An 18,024-nucleotide genomic window follows, 5' to 3' on the forward strand; every position below is an offset into this window, starting at 1 on the left:
TAGTGCTCACACAATAGATTTTTGAGTTTTATATTGCTTTAACAATATAAACATGAAATGTAGCAACAACAGCTTATGTCACACAGATTTCGCAATTATGTATTGACCAACAAAAAGTGCTGCTTGGTTTGAAAGTGACATCAATGACTATAAATAATTAAAAACATTTGCATTAAAAACGTTTTGTATCATAAACACACACAAAACACACACTTTTTGTTTTGTCCTGAGTCATCGACCAATGGGTTGGAGAGTTTGATTCCTAACCCTAAGGTTGTGGGTTCGAATCTCGGGCCGGCAATACCACGACTTAGGTGCCCTTGAGCAAGGCACCGGACCCCCAATTGCTCCCCGGGAATAAATGGCTGCCCACTGCTCCGGGTGTGTGTTCACTGCTATGTGTGTGCACTTTGGATGGGTTAAATGCTAAGGTTCTTTTAGCAACAATTTGTATTTACTAAAGATATTTGTAGGATTCTACTTAATATTACTAAATAAAACTAAATACCAGTTGCACATCATTGTGGGCCACCTGTATCCAGTCCCAACTTTCCTGAAAACGTTTCTAATTTTCTGTTGAACATAGAGATGTATGATACTCATTGATTGGTCATCTTATCTTTCCTTCAGCCATTGTACAAGGGGACACATTAGAAGAGATCTACAACCAGGTTAAGCAGGTCATCGAGGAGCAGTCTGGGCCAATCATCTGGGTGCCAGTCAAAGAGAAATTGTGAGATGACTGGAGACAAACATTTTTTTTTTTTTTTCTTTTTTTTATACTAACCTGGCCTGCTGCTTGCATTGGCTTTCTGACCCCTGAGTATAGGAAACAGATTTTCTTTGGATGGGCCTGGGGTCATGGTGGTCTTATGGCCACCTCTCTCTCTCTCATGCCTCTCTTTGAAACTGCTGTCTAGAACTCGCATCCCAATCTCCGCATTAACCTCCGGTGGGAGGAGACATGCCTGACCAGCGACTTACTGGACAGATTATACGGTACAGATTCCTTAATGTTTAAGGGAGGTGACTTTCTCGAAGGAAAACCAATGAGATAATGCATTATATACATTTTGGTTTGTTCTTTTTCCCATATATGATCAGAAATGAATGCTTTGGTGTATGTCTCTGAAAAGACATAAATCCCCACTTTGCACGTTTTTGCATTAAGAGCATGTTTTGAATTACTCTTTTTCAGTTAACATATGTTCTTACGTTTTTGTCAGACAGATTTGAGCTACGTGAAGTGCATATTTCTTTTGTTTTCTCTCAGTTATCTTGTAAAATCAAGCAGCCCACTAATTTTAAGCAGCTGATCTTTTTTGTCACAAGTGCACAAAGAGGACAAAAACATTTGGCACAAAAGTTCTTCTTTTTATATTAAATGTCTATTTGTCTTAACAATCTGTGTACATTTTAATCAAGGTGCATATGAAAGTAGCTTTTAGTCGAGGTGAAAAGGAATAGCTTACAATTGTCTTTCAAATCCAGGTAATGCAAATAAGAGAGTATAAATTGTAATGTATATTCAACCCTCAATATACTGCCTATTTTGTTATAATAAAACTCTATATTGAGCTTTAATTGAACTCCACACCTATGGGAATTATTTTCTTTATGTCAAGCATACACTCATATGAATATGTGTGTATGTATATAAAAATAAATATAAATAGATCTATAAATATATATTTTCCTTTACTTTTACCACCATCACTTTTATTGTTAATGGTTTGTTTGTTTTATGCAAAGACACAGACACATAGTATACACAGGGACTGAATGGTGGTGTTCCATTTGCATCTGCTCAAACAATATGAAATAAAACTCAAGTTGGCAGTTTGTAGTCTTCAGCTCTCTCTCCTGTATAGTTACACCATATTTACTTTTTCATGTGACGTGCATGATTTCTAAAAGCAATAGTCTTTGACGCATTCAATATAAGCGAGAAGCGGAGGAGAGGGCTTCTCTTTCTGTTTTCACCTGGGATTGTGGAAATGTCCGAGTTAGCATGACCTGTAAACGTTCGAGGCAAGGAGATTATTGCCTCCGTGTATGTGAACTTGTTGACTGCCCATAGCTGAAGAGAGATTTGCTTTGCCACTCTCTAACGCAAGCCTTTAACTCTCCACCAGAGGGCGCACTGACAGCGTCCGCTCTTCATTCTTAAGTTACTCGGAGATGATTGTTTTCTAAAAGATTGCTTCTAACTTGTCATCATGGCTTTCTAACACATTTTTGACTGGATTATGTACATAATCTGCCAACTTGATTCATTCCATTTGTCAAAAAGGAGAACAGCTAATAAAAACGTTTTTTTCTCATACACCGTGTCTTTGTGTACTTTTTATTTTCATAGTGAACAAGGTCATTTAACTAGTCATTAAAAAAAACAACTTGTGAACAAAGTTTTACAATTGTTGTTCTCTTAACGGCCACGGAACGAAATAACATTACGGTGTTGCAGTGGTTAAAAGGAAAAATTCCGCCATCAACCTCAACAATCTGAAAGGGAAGAAGTCTCGTCACACTGGCAAGCCTCGCACAGCTGGCTGGAACCTCCCTCTGGGGTATTTGATTGACAGTCGAATGATGTCAGCCATGGGCTGCAACATCCCTCAAGGTACTCCGCTCTTGGTGCAGCACATCCTTGAATTGTCAGATTGTCTTTTTTAGATGATAAAAGTATCTTGTGACTTATCTTGGCTTTTAAGGGGTTGCTGACTTTAACGCCAGCTGTATCCCAGGGGCTAAGGATGACCCTGCGTCCCTGTGCCAGCTGTGCGTGGGAGATAGAACAGGAAAATATAAGTGTGACGAAAGCATTGATGAGCAGTATTATTGATATAATGGATAATTCAGGTAAATATCAAAATAAAAACCATACAATATTGAAACATAGCAGGTGTAGTTACAGCTTGGAAAATGAGAAATATTCTCAGTGTCTCACTTAACTGATATTTTGGACTTCACAGGTGATTGGTTGAGGATGCAGGTGATGTCGCCTTTGTGAAGCACACAACTGTAAGCGCGAATATTGATGGTAGATGTGCTACTCACCTAGCTAGAATTAATGGTTTTTAAAACTATATCTTTATTGTTATGATTAGCTGTTGTCCTTGATGTGAACAAGCTTTTATACTCATAGTTTCCATTACTAAAATCTGTAATACATCACAACAGTCAAATTCCAAGACTAAAAATTCCATTAATTTACACCATGGAGAAATAGATTTGTATAAACTCAAGGCTGCTGAAAAAGTGGATGATCACTGTGTTTTATTTGAATGAGACTCTTTTCCTCCAAAACAAGGAAGATGAACCTGCTGTTGGGGAGAGCTACACAGTTAGAGCCTTACACTGTCCATGCACTTTGACTGAACCACAAGTACATAGTAGGTGTCTATAAGATAAGATTTCTAAGTGGGTCTAGGAAACTTCTGAGGACTCTCTTAAAATAGGAATTGCCAAAACCAAGTTTAAACCAAAGCTGGTTTATGTGTACTGTATGACATTTCCCCCCTGAAAATTAAATTCTGAGCAAATGGGGCTTAACAAGACTCTTTTGTCTAAAACCCAGAGTGGAGCTCCAGCAGATGATTTCTACATTGTTTAACATAGTATCACTTCCTTGCCTTCTTGCATTCTGACATGTTTCTTTGAAGGATTTAGTTTTATTTGTTCAGATACCACATCAGTGTATATGTGCTGACACATGAATGTCCCACATTAATACCTGCCTTGTCTTGCAATTTCTTGATGAAATTATTGATATATAACTAATATTTAGTTGCCAGGCCAGTGCGTCTGCTCAAGTATTACAAACCTTATCACTTATTTTAAATAAACAAGCATCTTAAAATTTGTGTTGTTCGCTGCAGCAGTAGGACTATGATTGGCAGGCAAATGATTAAACATTTTTATTATTTATTACTGACTGAAGAAGATTGTTTTAATTGGTCTGTTATTTGAAAATTGTCCAGATGTCCATTTTATATTAGTCCAGGTCTGTTTTTGAGATGCTTAAGTCCAATCCCTGCATTATTACTATTATTGTATATATGTAATTTAACATATATTCAAGTGCAGTATGCAGTAAAATGCATAAACTATTCAAATATAGATGTTATTTATGTAGTAAAAGTAGTAGTAATAGTACTAGGAGTAATAATAAAATGACAAATTTTTCATTTTTTTACTTTAATACATAAATATTGTGAAGTATTAATATGATTTAAAATGACTGTTTGTTATTTTAATGTTAATAAATGCAGTTTATTCCTGTAATGGCAAAGCTGATGAATCTTCAGTGTCACACGATGCTTCAGAAATCATTCTAATATGCTGAATTAGTGCCCAAGAAACATAGCTTTTTCATATTTTTGAGGAAGCAGTGATATTTTGGGGATTCTTTAATGAATAAAAAGTACAGCATTAATTTAGAACAATGTTGTAATGTTATGAATGTATTTACTGCCACTTTTGGTAAATTTAATGCATCCTTGTATTGCTGTGATTTTCACGTGGAATATGTGTACATTATTCCCATAATTTAGTTCTTTCCCCTAAATGATACAGTATCTCCAACAATCATCTAATGGACACTCCTGAAAGCCTGGCAAACCTGAAAAATCTTGTGAAATTGAATTTGTCCTGCAACAAGCTCAAGAGTCTGCAGACTCCAGATTGACGTATTGGAGGCAGACCATTTAAAACACTTGTGTGCTCAGAGTTTCTTGGAGCTCCGAGATATTAAGGTAAAGAACCTTCCAGAAGAAATAACTCTACTGCAAGGCCTGGATCTAACTAACAATGAAATCAGCAGGTGCTGGGCATTTGTTGCTGTATGCATACTTTGTAATATATAAAATATAGGACTATGTTTTGGGAACTAAATTATGGACTACCATCCCTTTTTATAACTTAGTATGTTCGACATAACTTCTGATGTGTTCTGCAGAAGAAGGAAAATCATTCAAAGTCTTTATTTTCAGTGAAACAGTCTGCCGTGTGGACTTGGCATGTTACCCAAGCTGACGTCTTTGACTTTGGAGGGCAATCCACTGAGGACAATCCACAGAGACCTTCTGACTGTGTTCAGCATCTCACAGCTAGAAAAGGATTTTTTCTGTCTTCATTTTGTTCTTCGAATTCTCAGATACGACACTGGAAATGTGTCAGAAAATCTTATAGTACCTAGTTTGCAAGGCACTGGTGAACTCCTAAAATATCTCAGAAGACGAATACAAGTTATGTCCATGTCTATGTAAAGACTTAGTACTGTATTAGTTATTATTATCAGTATGATACTGCCCCCCCCCCCCCCGTGTTTCTCTTTTGTAACATCGTTGTGGGTTTTATCATGTTTGAAATGTAGAACAACCAGATTTGAGCTTGAAAGAAGAGCTCCTACTAAAGTTTACTAAAGAGAAAGTTTAGCTACTACCAAATATTGTAGAAACATAATTTCATAACGTCATAAGCAGCTGTGAGAGCAGAATTTTGTCTTTAATGGTAAAGCCTTTTTAAAGCTGCGGTAGGTAACTTTTGACGATCTAGCGGTTAATAAACAGAACTGCTTGCGTCTTGCGAAAGAAGAACATCGTAGCCGGATCTACTTCTCTCTGTTTATGTCTATGAAGAATCACAAAGGTACTGGGTTACTCCGCCACAGTACCCCTGAAGCAATCTAAAATAGTCTGAATATAAACACTTATTATAGGTGCACCCTAGTGATTCAGGACAAGCCAAAAACACGGTTTGGAAAATGGATTCATGGTGTACTCGCTTATTATATACATTTTTCTACATTTTGAACACAAACAAAGTTACGGACCGCACCTCTGATTGGTTGTTTCTTAACAGGAGCGGATGATTTTCTGCAAATAGCAATAGGACCACTGGGAGGAGCCAGAGGAGCTTGTTTTTTTTTCACAGATTATCCGTCTCATATTCTACTGTCAGGACATAATGGCAGGTTTAACAAATATGTAAAAAATATATTTTTACAAAAGTTACCTACTGCAGCTTTAATTAGCGAGAAGCATGAGGGATCCATCCCAGATGAGGTGGTGACGATAGTCCTGTGACCAATTTAAGCTTCAGTGAAAATCAGCTGATGGCAGTTCCACCCAGGTACACACATGACCACTCCATCTCATTAGAAGTGTTTCTGATTTACTGAACACTTACAATGCTAAGTTCAAATATTCTCTCATTTCCTGCATAATTTTGGAATTAAAGGACACCCTAGCAGACATTAATCTTGGGTTTGACAAGCTAACAACCATTCCAGCGGTCTTAGATCTCAGGTAATCCTTAACTTCATTTATGTCCTTTTAAGGCTCCGATTTAAAGATTTTATTCTGCTAATTCAGTAGTTCAGAGCTGATTTTGCCATATCCCCTCAACATCTTAAAGCTTTAGCTACATGGCACGGAGAGGAAAAACTACAATAGGCTAATTATGTAGTGGATGGAAATTTAGCATCTAAAATTTTAAACGACTGATCTCTTATTTGAGATATTTTGTGCTCTGATAAATGTCACTTAAAAGCAGCATATTACTTCATGAATGACTTGAGGAAGAACTCTGAGGTCATTTTAAAGTGATATATTCCCAGATTTTACCTTAACAAAGTGCAATGAACTTTTTTTTTCTTCTTTTCTTTTCATAGAAACAATGTACTGATCTCACTGCTAATGGAGTTGGAAGGCTTAACCAAGCTGCAAAGTGTTATTTTGTCTTTTAATAGGTAGTTTTTACCGGTATCACTCTCACCACACCATGTTAAACAAGTAAATATATCAAATGGGTTTGACTAAATATAAATAATGTCACTGTTTTTGGTGTTTGGTTTTGTGGACTGAATAGTAATTGACATTTCTCTTTAGGTTCAAGTCTTTGCAGATTTGAGCCTGATAGTTTAGTATGATCTTACATTTTATTTTATGTCAAGGCTCTAATGCTTGATGGGAAACCTTTTCGTAATCCAAGAGCTGCCATCCTTAGTAAAGGTACAGATGTTGTCATCGAATATCTCCGTTTTATTCAAACATAGTTTTTACATTTTTACATGTAATGTAACTTTTAACCATTGTTAATAAATGATAAATGTATAAAAAGAAGGAAAATAAATACAATTGTTTTAATTCATCTTATCTGCCACTCTGCCCTTCAGAATTTACAGAATTATATCAACAAAACTTTGGCATGCTTTGTAATGAAGTTTGTGTTCAAGTTTAAAATGTTATACTTGCTTTTCAGTGTGAATGTTTATAATTTCAATTATCACAGAACTAGTAATAAATAATGAAAATAAGACTGTTGGTTCTAGCATTTTATCATCTATAAAGAACCACAGAATGACCAGTAGTAACAATAGTGACATTTTTATTATTTGTACAATAAAGATACATTATGCAAAACAGCTCTTAGATACTGAAAAAATTCTGTACTCCAAAGCCGAAAATGGCTCCAATATTTGCTGAACAGCATTGAACTTTCTTCTTTTTATACAGGCTTATTTTTATAATTTTTTTTTTTTACTAAAATTGATTTGAAATATGTACATATATCATCTGCAAAATGCATTCTAGACACAGAATATATGTCATCAATTACATATTTGCGGTAATACTGAAAATAATTGGAAGGAGTAAACTTGCATTTGCAAATAAATGATATGATAAATTGTCACTAATTCTTTTGAACTAAATTGAATCATTTATTCGAGATATAATTACTTTTTGCACAAAAATGAAAGCATTAAGGTTCAGTAAGTCTTAATACTGCAGAAAGCTTTAAGTACATTCACAATCTATTGGAATAAATTATTGAAATGTCTCCATTCATAGTTATTTACATCAATACTGCAATTAGACTAAATAGTACCATATATTACCTTTGATATTTAATAGGTCTTTAAACACATACAAAAATGACCATTTGTATATTCATATACATATGTTTATGACACAAATTCACAATTACTTGAGAAAGAATTGTACATATTTGTTTCTAATGTTTCCTTCACTCATAATCTATCTCTCTGTCCATACATTGGTTTTGTGTTCTTTATAAAAGTTAATAATTTGAGCATAGCTAATTATATCAATATATTAGAAACCATTATTTGAAAACATTTAGTAAAAATAATCATTATCAAATGTTCTTTCACAACAGTATTTGAACAATTCATTGCACCATCCATAATAATCTTTAATAATCAACAATATTTCTCTGTAGCTAAATGCAGTGGGTGTTGTGTTGGGGTCTCGGCTGGAAACTCTCCTTCTAAAAGCTACATTTGTAGCAACATTTGAAACAAGCCCGGGATTTTTGGAGGGATATTATGGCACAGTTTATCACAACGATGATTGATTTAAAAGGGGGAAAAAAAGAGATGTAAAACGATGGTTATGTAAAAAGATTTCTGAAACACATTGACCCCTAGTAAGCAACCTGATAACACAAGTTTAAGATTGAAAGCATGCTCTAATCAGTAAAGCCTTGCATGTTTACACTGTATGTAGTCCGTTTTATTACGACAGGAATTCCCTTTGTTATTTAGTTAAAAAAAAATATGTAAAAACCTTAAAGCAGCATAACAACAACAAAGCAACTGGAATTAAGCTTTTTTGCCTTTTTCTTTTGCTTGTATTGTGATATGAAAGTACATTTTTATATAGAAAACTGTGTTGCCAATAAACTGCCAGAAGTGTATGAATTTTCCTGGCAGCCAACAAAGGGACATGGGGAATTTAAAAAAATGAAAATAATAATAAATAAATAAAAAACATAGAAATGTACATTCACAATACTTAGCGTGATTAATCCATGACTACCACTAGAGGGTGCTCCAGGAAAACCACAAAAATAGAAGAACTATTGCTTCGGGAATCTTTTCTGTCATTTGATTTGTGCAAATACAGAATGTTAGCGTTTTTTTCGAGACTAAAAGGGGACTTTTTAGACAATTTCCCTAAATTGTTGTTTTCATGAGAAGGATGTCTCTTCTACATTGTTACAAAAACTCATCGATGTGTTAGAAAATCATCAATGCGTCTTTCATTCACATTGTACACTCTTATCACATTTGAGTTGTAAATGTATATATTTACAAAAGGCATTTACAAAGTTGAGGCAGTGTTATGGTGGGTAAATGTCCTTAAAAGCAGATGTGCTTTCATGCTCCGAGATTAAACCGAAAAGCTGCTAGGAAAAATAGGTACAAAATAATACGCCATATAAATAAGCAGGAACAAAAGCACCCACTTACAGCCACAGGCTGAGATATGGAGAATATCAGCAACATCAATGAAAGATTTCAACAAATGTATGTTTGTGTAGAATGTGTAAGCCATATGTAACATTATTATATATGTCCTCCTCTAGTGTACATTTGGCACTGGAATTTGCCATTGGTCCAGCAATTGGCAAAATTGTTCCTAGATAAAAAAAGATGATGTACAAGTTCCTGTGTTCCATCTGGGTGAGAAGTCTTTTAGCTATAAAAATATTTATGTTGTGCTCTCCCTTAAGATTACCAAGTCCACAGTTTTCGGGAAATTCTTCAGAAGAGACACTGCGGTTTCATGCTCCATGTGTAAGAAACTATGTCCGTTGGCCTGCAATGCAAGAATGAAGCACATGGTAAACAAAATGAAGTGGGAGAGGTGTGGAAGAACGGAGAGGGAGGCAGGAACAGGCACGGTAGCAGAGGAGGGCTGGGAACAGGCCTAGCTCAAAGAGGATAAAGAGATATACACTGGGAGGGAGAGAAGAGAGAGAGAGATACACACAGGAGATCATGCTGTAAAAGGAGAGAAGGTGGAAAGAAGCTGGTGTTTAGACACTCTGGATCTGTGGAAAGAGAAGGAGCTGCTTTCTGCAGGCCATTCTAGTGGCGCACACTGACAGCAACACACAAAACCAGACAGCCCAATAACTTTCCATAAAGCTATTTAGGCACACAGAGGCTGGACTGTAGTTAGTCAATGCCAGGCTTTTTGCTTTGGCAAAATAATGGAAGATAGATATATCTGAACAGAAATTTAGACTTGGGTGTTGTTCGTTTGGCACTTAATCTATTTTATTTTATTAGTAAATGTTCTAATGTTTTCATAATTATATTATTATTAATATATATATATATATATATATATATATATATATATATATATATATATGTATATATTATTTACATACTGGTCAAAAGATTGCCATCAGTAACATTGTATATTTTTTCTAAATTATTTTATTCAGTGAGGTTGCATTAAATTGATCAAACGTGACAATAAAGATTTCCTATGTTAATTGTTTTTTCTTAAATCTATTTTTTAGATTAAAGAAAAATGTATCACTGTTTCTACAAAAATATTAGCTAAGCAGCACTTTTTTCAACATTGATAATAAGTACTGTATTTTCCGGACTATATGTCGCACGTTTTTTCATAGTTTGGCTGGTCCTGTGACTTATAGTCAGGTGCGACTTATTTATCAAAATTAATTTGACATGAACCGAGAGAAATGAACTAAGAGAAAACATTACCGTCTACAGCCGCGAGAGGGCGCTCTGTGCTGCTCAGTGCTCCTGTAGTCTACACGGAAATCATAGAGCGCCCTCTCGCGGCTGGAGACGGTAATGTTTTCTCTTGGTTCTGGGGTCTAAATAAATGCGACTTATAGTCCGGTGCGACTTATATATGTTTTTTCCTCATCATGACGTATTTTTGGACTGATGCGACTTATACCCAGGTGCGACTTATAGTCCGAAAAATACGGTAGTTGGTAACACTTTACAATAGGATCTCATTTGTTAACATTCGTAAATGCATTAACAAGCTAGCGTGAACATGCTGTTTTTACTGTATGTTTAGATCATATCAAGCCCAAAGTTTTTCATATAATTTTCAGTATACATAGAGTTATTCAATCTGCATCACAAAGTTAAATGTAAAATAGCAAATTGAGGTAGTTGGTGGTGTTGATTAGTCCATTTCACTTATTTCCATTCATTTCATAATATATTATTAATAAAATAAATAAATAAATTTGTGTAAAATATATATCATTATTTTATGCCATTTAATTTTCTTGTAAGACTTAATGCTATTAAGACTATAAGGTTTAAAATATTATAACAATTTGTTCTCTTAAAAAGGAGAGGACAATGACATTTCAAGGTTGGACAAACATTACAACAGAAGTCCATGCTCACTTGTTTGAGGCACAAACACACTCACACTGGACATTTAATGCCACATGCAAAGCCCTCCACTGGCAGTGTGGCGGAAGATGCATTGTCACAACTTGTGGGACAATGTGATGGAGAACAATGTTACCTTCAGAATTTTGTCCCCTGGTCGAAGAACGTTGAAGGCAGGTCCATCAGGCTGTACCCTAGTAACAAAGATACCCTATAAGTCAAAAGTGATATGAGGTTAGGAACCACATGGTGACTATGGTTTAGAATCTTTGCCTTTTAATCTGGATTTAGATTTTCTTGTTTCTCTCTCTCTCTCTTTTCTCCTAAATTCAAAGGCAATCTATAAAATAATTACCATCATCTAGATGATGATTACCTCTTACAAGTAAATGCAAAGGTTGAACTGAAAAAACAAATGTAAAACATGTAAGATTCATTTCTTTTTTATTTTAGAGTAGTTGTTAGTGACTTTGTTTGTGCTGGTATTAAGGCAGAGATTATAAAGCATACAGATTTAAATTACATGTGGGACCCATCAGTATGTGCCATGTCAACACATATGAAGTCTTATTATTGGCGCCACATATTGAGAGTCCATAAAACTCCATTTAACAAAATCATTTCTTCAGGGCTCACAGGGATTCGACTTGTTAGAAGAACCCCAAAGCAACAATACAAGCAATCTTTATGCTATGTTGAAAACCTTATGGGGAAAAAAAGGACGACAATTTTCCATGCAAATTGACCATTTCTATCTAAACGCGGTATAATATTAATACACATTCCTAACATAAAGCTACACATGAAATGAAAATAGAATGTCTTTTTTTTGCATGTAATTCAGCAACATTTGAGTCACAAATGAGGTTTTAACTATTGCTAAATGTTATCTAGACATGAAAAGGTTAAAAGGTAATGCAGTCAGCTGGTGTGCAAGGTTGTGCATTGCAGTAGTGCATGTTTCCATGGTAACTCTACTGAGAGGCAGACTTTACTGAAGAGAGATGGCTTTGATTTTGCTCTATATAAAGCATCGTTTTCAAAGTGGTTTCTGAGAATGAAGTGCTGAAATTAGCATATTACATTATGCTCTGTCCTTTAAAACGGAGAGAGAAATGGTCTTACCATGTCCGAGGGCTTGAAGGGGTTCCCCTGTCCACTGATTCCTCCTGAGATGCTGAAACCAAGGCCAGGGTTCTTCTCGATCCTCACACAGAGCTATTAACCACATAAAACAGAATTTCAGGTTTAAGGCTACGTCTACTTTCATCTGGAAACATTTTAAAAACACATCTCTTTCTCTACATTCTGGCCTTCCATCCACACTGATGTTCCAGTGTGGACAGTGAACTTTTGAAATGGAAAACGCCCTTTTCAAATGTATGTGAATTAAAGTAGATATAGCCCTAGTTAAAAGGAGTGGGAGATTCAGAGTTAACAACCCTCTGAATATTTGAAGAACAAGGAAACATTGTATTGATATTCCATGATCGTGACATGAATCTTGATTGGTCTTCTTTATTGCACTCATTTGCAACTGTGCATTTCTTGGCATTTTATTTCAATTTATTCTGAGAGATTATCTGTACCTGCTCTGGAAAGCCATCCATACTCTTCTGGCCTTTAGTCTGGATGAAGCAGCGGGCACTCTGAGGCCGGGGGCTGGTGGTGGTGATGGGCATGGGCAGAGGTGACTGGTACTGCTGGATGGACACCTTGTTGATGGCCCCCTCATACTGCTGGTCACGGGCCGTCCGGTGAGGAGGGGTGGCTGAGGTCATCATCATAGTCTGTTGTTGATGGGGATTGTGAACACCAGGCTGTGGGGAAACATTCAATGAATTAGAGTTCATAAAACGGGAAGCGCCTTCTTATCATTACAGCTACAAAGACATGTATTAATTACATATGAACTTCTGACATTTTGATTTCCCTATTTGATGTATTAATTTAATTAGACTTTTCTTCATAACATTAAATGTGTCAGCAGAAGCACAATGTTTCGTAATATTGAGTGACAACCTAAAGACATTCACTGATAGACTGAGGTTGCTAAGGAGACTGAGCGGGGACATGCATTGTGAAATGAATCACGACAGTGGGTAGTAATTAACCCTGGCATTTGAAAAAATTAACATGGCAATCACGATACAACAGAGGTGTCTATTGCACAGAGAACAGGTTAAGCCTGTAACATGTCAGGGTTTATTACTTTGAGACATGTGGGTGTCTCTCTAAAAACGCAGTGTGGAAATAATAAAACTATAATGAGATCCAGACAAATGCAATGAATCATTTCAGTTCAGCTTATTTAAAAAAAAGAGCATTTAAAAGGTTAAAATGTTTTAGCATGATTGCTGATGATTTATCTTTTTTTCCGAGACTAGGTAGAGATAATTTTGCATAACTTTTTCCCCAGATAGTGATAATTTTACAGGATATATATATATATATATATATATATATATATATATATATATATATATATATATATATATATATATATAATATCTCTTATATAAAGTCTCTTATGCTCACAGAGGCTACGTTTAATATTTAAAATACAGTAAAAATGTAATATTTTGATATTAAAATAAGTTACATTTTTACAGTGTTACTGTAGATTACCACATACATATGTTTTCTATTTTAATCTATTCTACAATTTAAGTGTTGAAAATGTTTGTGCTCAAAATTGTATACAAAAGCAAAGTTTTATTTTCTTTTTTTTTGTAAATGTATTAATATCTTTACTGTCACTTTAATGCATCCTTTGCTGAATAAACGTATTTCCCTTTCAGTCGGTCACTCTTGACATCACATCAGTAATGACTGACGAATTGGGATCTCACTTAGTGACTAATTCACTTTGAGCTTAAACTAAAAGAGCGAATGCACATTGGCATGCAATGATTGCATCCAGCTGCTGCTGATCACAGCGCAAGCATAACTAAGCAGCAGGTGCAATGCATACTCAGCTTTTCGCTTCAGAGCCGAGCAGTTATATCTTTCTGCTCCTGACTTCTCTGTTACAGAATGAAGTTTCTTGAAACGTGCTCTTGGGAAGCTCTGGTGTTAGCTGAGAGTCGTGTGGGTTGCACATATCAGGCTGCACTATCCCCTGTTTGTGTTGCACACAGCCATCTCCCCTGTGCACTTCAGCACACTTAAAGAGCAATCTCTAAAAGAGCAGTCAAGGTGGGCAGACGTCTCTTTAAAAATTTCTGGATGCAGTCTTTACCTGGTGCCGGGTGATGGTCAGATCACTGTCTCACGTGTCTGGGTGTTAGGCACGCTGAGGTAGTGTTTGACAAGTCATGATCTCACTGCGGGGAAAAATGACCGTTGCGGACCAGGCTCAATTTCCTGCAAAGGGTAGAGATTCTTGTGCCTCTTCCTAGATCTAGTCTTCCCCCTGACAAGACCAGGGGTTGGGGGTGGTGCTACTTCTGGCAGCGGCCAGACTGGACTTGCGGTGATGGTGAGGAATTCCCCTTTGAGGAACAAACCTCCGAGGGCTACTCCTTCTACCGGCACTGCGCAGCCCAGGGTACCCCAAAAGGGTGTGGGCGTTTCGAGAATGTGATCGAATGTACTACTCACGCACCCTCTGCCCAAACGCAGGTAAGTTTTGCAAACACGCAGACCCCACTTCAGACCAACTACGAGAAGCCTGGGTTGGGTCCCTGCATTCCTTTTCACTGCCCCACTGCGGGAATGTCAGTGGTTCCGTGGGTGCCACTTTTCCATTTCTGGGTGCATGGCTAGCGCTCTCCAGTCCGTCTCGCTGGCTCCTTCAGACCATCACACTCAGCTATGTGATTTAGTTTGCATAATGTCCTCCCAAGTGAAGGCTGCAGGGTAACACTTTAGAATAAGGTTCCATTAGTTAATGTTAGTTAACTACTTTCGTTAACATGAACTAAGCAAGAACAATCCTTCTACAGCATTTATAAGTCTTAGTTCATGTTAATTTCAACATTTACTAATGCATTATTTAAATCAAAAGTTGTGCTTGTTAACATTAGTTAATGCACTGTGAATTACCATGAACTAACAATGAATAACTGTATTTTCATTAACTAACATTAACGAAGATGAATAAATACAGTAATAAATGTATTATTCATTGTTTGTTCATGTTAATTAATACATTAACTAACATTAACTAATGGAACCTTATTCTAAAGTGTTACCGGCTGCAGATGTTCCTGTCTTGCGTGCAGAGATCACAGTCCTAATGGAGAAGGATGAGATAGAGCTAGTCCCTCCAGTTCATTTGAAGATGGGTTTTACAACCCTTACTTCATTGTACCCAAGAAAGGCGATGGGTTACATTGAACCTGGCCCTTTACAAGTCAGTTCAAGATGCTCATGCAGAAGCACATCTTCGGGTGCATCTGTCCCCAAGATTGGTTTGCAGTGATCGACCTGAAGGATGTGTCCTTTCATGTTTCGATCCTTCCATGCAACAGGCCATTCCTGAGCTGCGGGATTGGCGACCCCAAAAATGTTTGCTAGATTCTATAGCCTTTGTGTGGGGTGGGTATCCTCCTGCGTTCTCACCTCAAATGTGTAGAAGCACAGAGAGGCCCGGTTTAGTGTTGGCTTGCTAAAACCACTCCAGAGAGTCACATTATAGCCTCAGAGCCCATGTTTCTCCCACAGACTTCTGCATTTTTTGCAAGAGAGTTAAAATCACCTCTAACCTTTCATATGAACTGAGTGGGTAGTTCTACGACAACAGTGACTGGCCTTATTATTAGACACTGGAAGGGCCACCATTCCCTGAGTATGCATTGCACTTGCTCTGATCAGCAGCAGCTGAATGTAATCATCGTATCCCAACATACATTGGCTCATTTAGTTTACACTCAAAGTGGATTGGTTTCTCTAAGCGAGATCCCAATTCATTGGTCATTACCAACGTGACATCTCCATTCTCTCAGGGAACGAGGGTTACATATACGTAACTGAGACATTTCTTTTCAAAATTATTTTACCAACCAAATTTATTTTACAAGTTTTATATGTGTATTTTTACAAGAACAATTTAACACATTGACTATGCCAGACTTACAGTTTCACACAATTTTTGAGTCAATCACAAAATAAATTATGAATCAGTTTATTGAAATTAAACTAGTGATGTGGTCTTTAGGCAAATTAATGGTCAAATAAAAAAGTATATAAAAATGTTTCAATGTGTTAGTGTTTTAATAATTACGGTTATCATGAACATTAAATTTAGTGCCGAGTCTACTGTATTTACTGCCCAGTTACTGTAACACAGCTAATGTAAAGCACTACTTATAACACCAATTGAACATTGACCAATCAGTATGAAAAAAAAAAAAAAAAATCCTATATCAAAAATCAATACCTTTTTGATGACATTCATGTTCTCTGGTGGCACGTCTCTTCGTCCCAGTGAATACGGGGCCCACTGGCCATTCGGAGAAACCACTTCTTGTCCGTTATCTAAAATATTGCTCTGTTGTGAAGGTGTCTAAAAGGATATGGTGCTGTCAGCAAGCATAATTCAAAACAGTGCTCTAAAATTTACTTTTTAAAGAACCAAGTCTGAGAAGTACACTATTAGCTAACTTCTGTTATTCTTCAGCTTTTTAGCATTGTTTATTTTGTGTCCAACTCGTTAATAAAGAAACAAAGTATTCAAAATATTAAAAAACTTCTGAACTATTAACACTCCAGAGTTTATAATAAACTCAACAAACCCTGAGTCGACAACATTTATAGCAAGCACTGTGCATCCGCTGAACTTGATTTAAACCAGGTTGTTTTTTTAGTCAACTCTAAGCCTACTCTGGGTTTGTTCAACTAACTTCCTGCAACAAGCAAAACCCACTGCAATCCACAGACTTTAAATGCTGAAAGCATGATTTTAAACAAATTTACAAAAAGGCATGTTTGCGTTAAAAGAAATTACAAAAACTCATGGCACAGAGCTAATTCAGCACCTGACTGAACTTGAATTGTGCAGTTCACTATCCTCTATTCACTTACAGTATTCACCAATCACCTGTTGGTGAATAAGTGAATGGAGGTTGGTGAACTGTTAGTGTCAATATTTGGTGAATTCACCCCTGACTGTTTAAATTCGATTAATTAAATTTTACATTTGGTTGTATTTTATAAAGATCAAGAAGGCCTTTCATAAATATATCTCTGCTGTTGGTCACAGACTGTTTTGTTCTGTGAGTTAAAGACAGAGGAAGACTGTAGTGCATAGACCAAACACAAAGACTGAGCACATGCAACAGAAAACACCTATATATGTTTAACATCACAGTGAGAGACGCTGTCTAGCCTGCAACTCAGAACAGGTGAAGTGTTAGATAAGTGTTAAACGTAAATGCGTTAGATGGTCTGCCTTATAGAAAGGCTATTACAGTGTACATAAAAATTATTATATTACCACTGTTTTATAAGTTAAAGCAGAAGCCGCTCAAAAAGAGAGATCTAAAAAGGTCTTCATAGGAGATGTTATGTTTTACTTCTTCATGCTGAAACTGGGGCTGAAGTTGCTTTATACTCACATTTAGTAGAGGTAGCCACTGAGTTGTTTGGTTTTCATGCTTTGTGTTATTGTAAAAGTTTATTGTCATGCTTCTGCTGGCATGCGGTGCAGCATAGCCTCCAGAGTACAGCATGCCGAAGTTTACTGTGTTGTGCTTAAGGACAGCGCTCTGATTGGAGGGAAACAACCAAATGACATGAGTGAATGGGTGTGCCACACAGAAAGTTCAAAAGGCCGTGGCTGGGGATACACTGGACTGCACACTGCTGTAACA

The 18,024-nt window shown here is 36.4% G+C and overlaps 2 protein-coding genes across 24 annotated transcripts in view; one reads left to right on the plus strand and one right to left on the minus strand.

Moving 5' to 3' along the window:
• LOC128015600 (disks large homolog 1-like) overlaps positions 1–2,326 on the plus strand; it is a 112,683-nt gene extending 110,357 nt beyond the window's left edge. For all 17 annotated transcript variants that reach the window (XM_052599549.1, XM_052599550.1, XM_052599551.1 and 14 more), the window contains one exon: positions 631–2,326. In XM_052599549.1, the coding sequence (XP_052455509.1) occupies positions 631–737 (107 nt within the window). In that variant the 3' untranslated portion in view covers positions 738–2,326. The remainder of the gene's footprint in view (positions 1–630) is intronic.
• Positions 2,327–7,375: 5,049 nt separating this feature from the next.
• The window catches only part of LOC128015601 (leucine-rich repeat-containing protein 7), a 125,610-nt gene continuing 114,961 nt past the window's right edge, over positions 7,376–18,024 (minus strand). For 4 of the 7 annotated variants that reach the window (XM_052599570.1, XM_052599569.1, XM_052599571.1 and 1 more), the window contains 6 exons: positions 17,770–17,919; positions 16,593–16,718; positions 12,799–13,029; positions 12,335–12,427; positions 11,346–11,420; positions 7,376–9,629 (listed from right to left, as the gene is read on the minus strand). In XM_052599570.1, coding sequence (XP_052455530.1) covers positions 9,522–9,629; positions 11,346–11,420; positions 12,335–12,427; positions 12,799–13,029; positions 16,593–16,718; positions 17,770–17,919 — 783 coding nt within the window. In that variant the 3' untranslated portion in view covers positions 7,376–9,521. The remainder of the gene's footprint in view (positions 9,630–11,345; positions 11,421–12,334; positions 12,428–12,798; positions 13,030–16,592; positions 16,719–17,769; positions 17,920–18,024) is intronic. The other 3 variants (XM_052599575.1, XM_052599572.1, XM_052599573.1) reach the window with 2 other exon arrangements.

Source organism: Carassius gibelio, chromosome A6 (assembly GCF_023724105.1).
Source record: "Carassius gibelio isolate Cgi1373 ecotype wild population from Czech Republic chromosome A6, carGib1.2-hapl.c, whole genome shotgun sequence".
Taxonomy (NCBI): domain Eukaryota; kingdom Metazoa; phylum Chordata; class Actinopteri; order Cypriniformes; family Cyprinidae; genus Carassius; species Carassius gibelio.